This window comes from Coturnix japonica, chromosome 6 (assembly GCF_001577835.2).
Source record: "Coturnix japonica isolate 7356 chromosome 6, Coturnix japonica 2.1, whole genome shotgun sequence".
Classification (NCBI taxonomy): domain Eukaryota; kingdom Metazoa; phylum Chordata; class Aves; order Galliformes; family Phasianidae; genus Coturnix; species Coturnix japonica.
This window is the reverse complement of record NC_029521.1, coordinates 2,103,324-2,112,318: the sequence shown is the minus strand read 5'-3', so window position 1 is coordinate 2,112,318 and position 8,995 is coordinate 2,103,324. Positions and strand designations below refer to the sequence as shown.

At 54.8% G+C, this 8,995-nt stretch overlaps 2 protein-coding genes across 2 annotated transcripts in view; both read left to right on the top strand.

The window, feature by feature from the left end:
- Positions 1 to 613: 613 nt before the first annotated feature.
- Positions 614 to 2,809, top strand: SLC18A3 (solute carrier family 18 member A3). Its single transcript, XM_015866068.1, has one exon. It carries the CDS (start codon positions 614 to 616, stop codon positions 2,180 to 2,182), a length of 1,569 nt encoding a protein of 522 aa, XP_015721554.1. The 3' UTR covers positions 2,183 to 2,809.
- A 1,153-nt stretch (positions 2,810 to 3,962) lies between these two features.
- Positions 3,963 to 8,995, top strand: part of CHAT (choline O-acetyltransferase) — a 32,795-nt gene continuing 27,762 nt past the window's right edge. Inside the window, exons 1-3 of the mRNA XM_015866066.2 lie at positions 3,963 to 4,068; positions 6,457 to 6,596; positions 8,387 to 8,578. Of these exons, the coding sequence (XP_015721552.1) occupies positions 6,534 to 6,596; positions 8,387 to 8,578 (255 nt within the window). The 5' untranslated portion in view covers positions 3,963 to 4,068; positions 6,457 to 6,533. The remainder of the gene's footprint in view (positions 4,069 to 6,456; positions 6,597 to 8,386; positions 8,579 to 8,995) is intronic.

Below are 8,995 nucleotides of genomic sequence, written 5' to 3'. Positions count from 1 at the left end.
ATCTCCGTACACCAACCCCGGAGGCTTCGGGTCACCCCTCCGGTGCGGCCGGGGCGCGGGGACACGGGAACGCCGCCCGGAGCTGCGGCGGCCGCCCGTCGGGCTAATCCGCCTGCCCCTCCGCCGCCCGGGCCCCGAGGGAAGGGACGAGCGAGGGCTGCGGGACGCTGCCAGAACCGCCCGGCGTTCCGCGGGCTGCGCGCCGTCGAGGCAGCGAAAGCTGACGGCGAACCCCCGCCTCGTTACCGGAGACGCCTCCTCGCTGCGCCCCTCGGCAGCCCTGGGGCTCGCGGCTCCCGCAGCCCCCTTTCCGCGGCCGGGAAGCGCCGCCGGAGCCGCGCTGCGGGGCGGGGCGCGGAGGGCGGGCGGGGTGTGTGTCGCGGGGGGGGTGCGGGGCCGGCGCGGCGGCGGCGGGGGCGGGTGGGGTTTCCGTGCGCGGCGCTTATTAGTGTGGTGATGGAGGGCCGGCCCCTCGGAGCCGCCTCGCAGCGGCGGCGCGGGCTGGCGGCGGCCGCCGGGAGGTGAGCGGCGGCGGCGGCGGCGGCTCGGGCGGCGGAGGCGGCGGGGCCGCCCCCCCCGTCCCCCCTGCGGGGCGGCGGCGGCGCCGGAGGCGATGGCGGAGGAGGGGGGCGCGGGGCGGGCGCGGGCCGCCGTGGCGCGGCTGTCGGAGGCGGTGGGCGAGCGGCGGCGGAGGCTGGGCACGGCCATGGGGGACGCGAGGCGGCAGCGGCGGCTCCTGCTGCTGGTGGTGTGCGTGGCGCTGCTGCTGGACAACATGCTCTACATGGTCATCGTGCCCATCATCCCCGAGTACTTCGCGGCCGTGCGCGGCGGCGGGGGCGACGGCGGGGACGGCGAGAGCGGAGGCGGCAACCGGAGCCTCCTGCCGGCTCGGTACCCGCCGGCCACGGGGGACAACGAGGACGTGCAGATCGGGGTGCTGTTCGCCTCCAAGGCCATGCTGCAGCTGTTAGTCAACCCGCTCAGCGGCACCATCATCGACCGCGTGGGCTACGAGGCGCCGCTGCTGGCCGGGCTGGCCGTCATGTTCCTCTCCACCACCACCTTCGCCTTCGCGGGGAACTACGCGACGCTGTTCGCGGCGCGCAGCCTGCAGGGGCTGGGCTCGGCCTTCGCCGACACTGCGGGCATCGCGCTCATCGCCGACCGCTACTCCGAGGAGCCGGCGCGGAGCCGCGCCCTGGGCACGGCGCTGGCCTGCATCTCTTTCGGCAGCCTGGCCGCGCCCCCGTTCGGCGGCGTGCTCTACGAGTTCGCCGGCAAGCAGGTGCCCTTCCTGGTGCTGGCCTGCGTCTGCCTCTTCGACGGGCTGCTGCTGCTGGCCCTGGCGCCGCCCTGCGCCGCCGGGGCGAGGGCCAACATGCCCGTGGGCACCCCCATCCACCGCCTCATGATAGACCCCTACATCGCCGTGGTCGCGGGGGCCCTGGCCACCTGCAACATCCCCCTGGCCTTCCTGGAGCCCACCATCGCCAACTGGATGAAGGAGTCCATGGGGGCCAGCGAGTGGGAGGTGGGCCTCACCTGGCTGCCCGCCTTCTTCCCCCACGTGCTGGGCGTCTACGTCACCGTCCGGTTGGCCGCCGCCTATCCGCACCTTCAGTGGTTTTACGGGGCCCTGGGCATGGCCATCATCGGCGCCAGCTCCTGCCTGGTGCCGGCCTGCAGGAATTTCTGGCAGGTCATCATCCCGCTCTGCGGCATCTGCTTCGGCATCGCCCTGGTGGACACGGCGCTGCTGCCCACCCTGGCCTTCCTGGTGGATGTGCGCCACGTCTCCGTCTACGGCAGCGTCTACGCCATCGCAGATATCTCCTACTGTGTGGCGTACGCCCTGGGGCCCGTCGTGGCCGGCCAGATTGTACACACCATGGGCTTCGTGCAGCTCAACCTGGGCATGGGGCTCGCCAACGTGCTCTACGCCCCCGTTCTCATCTTCCTCAAAAACGTCTGCCAGATGAAACCCTCTCACTCGGAGAGGAACATCCTCCTTGAAGAAGGACCTAAGGGACTCTACGACACCATCAAAATGGAGGAGCGCAGAGGTGTGGGCAAAAGCCTGCGGCCAGCGGGTGACACGGAGGAGAATGGCACGGACTCATACCGCAGGGACCTGACAGAGGTGTCCGAGGAAGACTCGTCAGAATATGAGTACAGTTAGGTCCTCCCACACAGACTGGGGATGAGGGGGGATGCGAAGGAGAGGGGACAGGGGGAATGAAAGCGTTACTGCATTCCGTTTCTGTACTGATGTGCAATATATACAGTTTAGCCTTTGTCATGATGTAATGGCTTTCTTCTTCTAGACTTATTTTAATCAGTATTTCCTTCAGCGTTTTGGTGAGGGGTGGGAGAAATCCTGGGGGGGGGAAATAAATATTGAGTGATCATGGGCATCCTTGAAAAAAGGAAGCAGCCTCCCAGCTGGAGTGTGATTGTGTAAAGTTTGCTCGAGCTGAAACAGAGCGTGCCATAATGTATATCTCTGTAAAGAAAAAACTGGGGGGAGGGAGGAGAAAAGTAAAGCAAAAAAAAAAAAAATCCGTGTACAATTTTGAATGGTATATTCAGGGACTTAATAAATCTCGTGTACATATACTTAGATTTTCGCTTGGTTTCATATATTTAAGAAGAGCAACGACCATCCCAGTATCTTATCATTCCTTGGGAATAAACCGAAGCATTGTACTTTTTCTTGTGCCGCTCTCCGGTAAGTGCAATATGCTGTGTTATGTTCAAGTCCAAACTACCAGAACAATACAATCTGAATAAATGGAACTGAAGGGGATCGATTGTCTTTGTTACGTTGCTGAGGGCTGCTGGAGGGAGGGAGCTCGGCTGTGCTCAGCGTAACCCCTCTGCTGCCAATTCCCGATAACGCCGATCCCATCGGTTACGAGACCCGCCCGGGGAGAAGCCCTGCACTAAACGTGCTCATTCATTCCTCAAAACACAGATTAACGGGTCCGAGAGAACGAGGCTGCCCTACAAGCTCACCGCCGATCACCTAAAAACGTCCCCCGTGGTCTCATACTCCCGCACAAATTTAGTTCTCCCAATTTCATATAACACATATTCCCAGCCTTACGTTGCCAGCAGTTACGTATTCAACCCCGGAAAACTCTTTTCTCGGTGCTGAGCGCCGCGCCGATCGCGTTGTGCACGCCCCGATAGGAACTAACAAAACAAAGAAACGAGGGTGAAGTTTTTCGTTCGCTCCTTCTCAGGAAGCGAAAGCCTTCGATCCAACCGCAGCGGCACCTGAGGGCACGTTTGGCTCCGTACATTTCTCTCGAAATAAAAAGAAATCGTTTGCTTTAATTCCTACCTCGTCAGGAAACAAAACAAACGACTTCTAGTCTCGGGGGTAGAAAAGAACGGACACAAACGGCCACGGCGACTCCCGAACTGCTTTCAGCTGCCCCCCGGGGGCCGCGAGACGCACAGCCGCCTCCCGTCTCCGCCACGGAGCCGCGCCGCAGTGCCGTCGGGGCGACCGGGCCGGCGACGGAGCGGCGGTGAGAACGGAACCCCGTTTCCCTCAGCCGCTTCGCCGTCAGCTGCACAGTGGCTGCCAGCCGCCGCCCCGGGGCCAAGCCGCCCCCGCGGGCAGCGCCTCCCGCCCCGTTCGGCCCCGGAGCTTCCAGGAGCCGTGTGGGTGCCCGACCCTCGTGGCAGCCCCCGCTCTGGGCAGCCCCGGCGGCGGAAACCGCAGCCTTCAGGGTCTCCCTGCGCTCTCCGGGAGCTTCTCGACTGCCCCGACGAGGGGCTCCGCCGGGACACGGCAGGCACGGGGCACGCTGCCGCCAGTGACGGCGTCGGGTTCGGCCCCGAGAGGCAGCAGCTCGTGTCGACCGCGGCGGGAGGGGCGGGAGGGCCGGGCCGGGCCGGGCGGTGCCGGGGGCGCGGGTCGGGGAGGAGCCAGGCGGCGTCGGGGCCGAGCCGCGCTCCGCACGCCCTCGCCCAGAGGGGACCTGTCTGTGGCGGAGGTACCTTGGACAGAGACGTCGCGCCCGCCCTGAGCCGCCGGAGGGCACCGAGCCGCAGGTACGGGCGGGCGGAGCGCCCCGACGGCGCGGCTGCGAGAGCCGGGCGGGGGGGAACCGGGTGCCTGGCAGCGGGAGCGGAGCACCGCGGGGTTCCCCTCGCCGGATTCCGCTGTACTGAAGGCACCCACGGGGCCGCCCCGCCGCGAGGGGAGGCGACGATGGCTGCCCAGGGTTGGGGTGTGGGAAGGGCTCGGGGAGCGTCGATAGCAGAGAAGAAGCGGTCCTCGACGGGTCCCGCCGCTGCTGTGGCCCATGGGGGGCTCATGGAGATGGGAGGGAGGCTCCTGTCACTGCCGTCTATTAGTGGCTGCAACATGCTCCGTGCACTCGCATTCCTGGTAAGACAAATATTATTCTTAGATTCCTGATAACTTTAAGTAGAGATTCCTGATAACACTGAGGGCGACCAACAGACAGTGCCCCAGTGACTTTCTGTGATATACTGGAGGCTGCCTCCTAGGTCCAGCATGCATAGAGAACGGGAGCATTATCATCCAGGCTTAGAGCAGCAGCCCTTGCTGCTATCTGCTAACAGAGAGATCAGAGAGTGCCTTTTGTTGTGGATTTGAGCTGCTGCTCCGAGCTGTCGGGACAGCCACCGGCTCCCCAGGCTGCCGGGATGCACAGCCATCCTGCTAAGCTGCTCACCCCGGCCTTCCCAACTAAGCCAGCTGTAAATAAAAACAGCTGGGATTAATTTCTTTTTTTCTAATAACTTTGACAACACTCCTCACTACCATCTGAGTGAGCGACTTTGAAGTCATCTTGAATTTCGGCCGGATTTGCCCTTGTGTCAGTTTCCTTGTTGAGTGTTAAGCAAATACAGGATTGGGTGTGATGCTAAGCTGGGAGCTGTCAAACCAGAGACAAAGCCTCAGTTCATCCACATGACAAAGGAAAGCACAGTTCACTCCGCCAGCACCACCTAAGCGGGCTGGTTGTTAGCACTACTGTTCACAGAGAGAAAGTATGAACCTAGAGTTGGTGATATTTACTGCAGCATGACCAGAACAAACAAACAAACACGTCAGGAGAGAGAGAACAAAAGTCCCAATAAACAGCAGGATAGCGACGAGATTTTTCCTCTAGGGTGAAACAGTCCCTGAAGACAAAATGGCTGCTCTGTTGTGAATGCTGCTGGGGAGCTGCACACATGGGAGCAAACCCCCATCTTCCATGAGCTACAGGACACGTCCATTATTTGGAGTGCTTTGAACCAGAGTTGCTCTGAGCAGAGCGCAGTGCGATGCAATGAGACCAGTGTAGCACACAGGAGGGAGCGGAGCAGCACAGCGGGTTAATGTGGCCTTTTGGTGAGGGAAACGGGCTCCTGTCTGAGTTAAAATCCTGAGCAGATGACAGATCAACATGAAATGGCTCATTGCAGCACCCCAGGGATGCCTGTCAGCCTTACACAACCTACTTCCCACAGCACAGCCCCACTGGCAGCCAGTGCAGGACAGAGATAGGTCGGCATCAGCACAGAGCCTCAATGGCAATGTACAGGTTGGTGAAGATGTGCTGAGGCCACAGAACTGGAACAGCCAAGCCAGCTTCTCTGGACAGGCATAACACAGCCCTCCCTGCCCACCCCTAACCAAAACTCTTTATTTTGCTTTCACAAATTCCCTTATTTATTTATTTTTAATCTAAATTGCATTTAAAAGCTGCTTAAGAAATGATCGTAACGTAGAAGTGCTCTGAATTTGTAGTCCTACAGGTTTCAGAGAGGAAATATTACTCTATTTCCTACTTAGTCAACATACACTTTCTATTTTGCATATTCATAATGCAAAACAATTACAAAGGAACATCTGTGACATGCCAAGACCTGTCCACACACACACACAAAACTCACTCTGCTTTAACTGTTGATGTTGATGGCAGGTTGAAGCCATCCTCCTGGATAAGTAGCTGCTATTTGGAAAGAATGAGTGGAGCAGCTGAAAGGCAGCATGTGCCTCCATCTTCAGTCCCCCCACAGCCAGCCTGCCTAGGCACACTATTGGGGTCCCCCAGGGCAGAAGCTTTGCCCTAAAGCACCCACATCCCTCGAGCTTCCAGCCCCCATCACAGCCCTTTCTGCAGCCTCCACATCCTTAACACACAGGTGACAGCACCTCCCTGGGTCTGTGCAACTGTACTGTAATTCAAAACAGCAGAGGGAGGCCATATAAGATTGTTCTAGATAAGTAAACCTATAGTGTAATAGGATTAACGGACCAACAGACCAAACTCTATAGGGTTTGGATTAGCCAGTTCTGAATGCTGTACTACAATTTTGCATTCTGAGCCTTGTGTATGCTCGCACAGGGAATACTTCTTATGTACATTTTCATTATAAATAATGGGTACTGACTGGACTTTAAATCTTCTCTGTTTCCAGAACAGAGGTGTGAGGCTCTGGGAGCCCCCCGAGTGACTGCAATTTCTGTCCTCAACAATCTCAAAGGAAATGCAGGAATGCCTGTACTAGAAAAAGACATGCAGAAGAAGGAGAAAGATTCACGCTGTAAAGATGAGCCAGTAAGTGTCTGTTTGTGAGGAAAAAAAAACTCAAAACAAAGATAGGTTACATTTAAGAGCTGACTGTAAGATTGATGCTGTATATTATAACAACCACAAAGCAAACTCTGTTCTAGAGCTGTTACCTTTATTTTGGGGAGCACTAGTTATCCTACAGCAGCGTACAATCAGGCCCTAACAGTGGTGTTTCTTATGTCCATATACATTATTCCTCCCTACTTCCTTTGAGGAAAACTAGGAAGTGAAATGTTGCTCTACAGCAGATACACTACAGTGCAGTCAGAAAAGGCTCATAATTGTTTCTTAATAGTACAGAATTATCAGATTATCATAACTCCTTTGCAAGCTGGTTCAAAAGATGTGTATGTCTCTCATTAGTCATCTAAGCCCCTTATATGTAAAGCCTTTTTTCTAAGCAGAGCCACAAAATGTGCATAAGCCTTACCCAGAAAGGAAGGGCCAAATTCAGGTGTCAAAAAGAAACATGGCACGTTTATTTCCTCTGACCAAGGACTGAGTGACAGAACAGATTCCCTGAATATTCACTGCTTGAAACAGAAAAGTTACCACTCTTCTATTTCTGAGACCCAGGCTAAGCTTGGATTTGTATCTCTGTTAGAAACAGGCCATCTTACGACTCTTTTAATGAGTATCTGTAATCTTCCACTTCTAGACAGGGAAAAGGTAGCTCAGCACTGACTTGTCTGTGGAGGTCACAAGGCAGAGCTGGGACTTGAGCTCAGAGGACACCCTCTGCCTCTCTTTTAGGTTTGTTAAGTAATTGCAGGAGTTATTTCAGTTTCTTAAGGTCACATAGTTCAGTCGTGCAGTTGTGAATACAAGGGTATTCACAAATCTGGTTACCTCTTCCCTTTCAGGAGTGACATGACAGGTCTATGCTAGTTATGAGCAGACAAGCACAGCTAAATAACATGGCAGTTATTATTTCAGCTGGGAGATACGCCTATCTCTTTGAGGAATGATGCTTAGAACATCAGATTCTCTTGCAATTTCCTGGCTTTCATGGATTATTTCATAGCTTGATCTTCCCACTGCCCCCAAATTCCTCTGACTTTTAAATGACCGATTACAATTTAAATGTTCATTGGCCAGAGGACTACTAGACAGGTAGCAGCACTTCAGTATTTGTACAACTGTATATTACGTGCTAAAATTCAGGTGCTTCATGACCTAGTGAAACTCTACTGAAGTCACACAATTACATTTGCAGTGATCAGGTGTCTCAATTGCTACAATAGAATAAATGGATTCAAAGAGGGATGCAATATGTTATCAACAGCAGAACTGTCATAAGCTATGAAATGCAATGGCCTTAACCAAAGTTTCCAGCCTGTTCCAATCCACTGCTTGTGGAGAGGTACATGAATATATATTTATACAAGAACGTATATTGATACACCACTGCTGGACCCCCCCAGATTCCTCTCCTCTGCAGCTCTGGCTGGGGTGGAGTTAATTTTCTTCATAGTGGTCCATATGGGACTGTATTTTGTATTTGTAATTAACTGCTGCTAACACACTATTGTTTTAGCTATTGCTGAACAGTACTTGCACAGCATCAACACTTTCTTTTTCCCCACTTTTCCCCCCACTCAGTAAGTAGGCTGCAGATAGCAGATAGGTAAGGTACTGGGAAAGACTTAGCAGAGGCAGCTGACCCAAACACTGAAGGGAGTTGGCATTGCATTGCTTTACATGCAGTATCACACACAGCTTGGGAACAAGTAGAATTACTTACTAGTTTGATTTTTTTTCTTTTTAATAATCAGGCAGTACCAAAACTTCCAGTCCCACCACTGCAACAGACCTTACAGATGTACCTACGGTGCATGAAACACTTGGTGCCAGAGGAGCAGTTTAGAAAAACAAAGAGCATCGTGGAGCAGTTTGGAGTTGCAGGAGGCCTTGGGGAATCCTTGCAGCTAATCCTCCAGGAAAGAAGGGAAAAGACGACAAACTGGGTGAGCACATGCAGATTGGAGAAATAACTAATGTTTTGGAAGTATACAAACCATTTGTGATGCTGCATGATGTTGCATATGTGATCACTGCTTTCTTTGAACAGGTCTCTGCAAGAATGAGAATCTTACCTGATTCTACCAAAGAGAACAAATATTTCAGACATATTAGGCTAAGATTTGCATGCAAGGACAAAATCCATGCCATTGTTACATTTTCAGGTCGACAGTTAGTTGAGATAACTGAGAATTAATGTGTCTCAGGATTTGTGTGACAGTGCTACCCATAGGAATCCATAGAATGGCCTGGGTTGAAAAGGACCACAATAATCATCTGGTTTCAACCCCCTGCTGTATGCAGGGTCACCAGCCACCAGACCAGGCTGCCCAGAGCCACATCCAGCCTGGCCTTGAATGCCT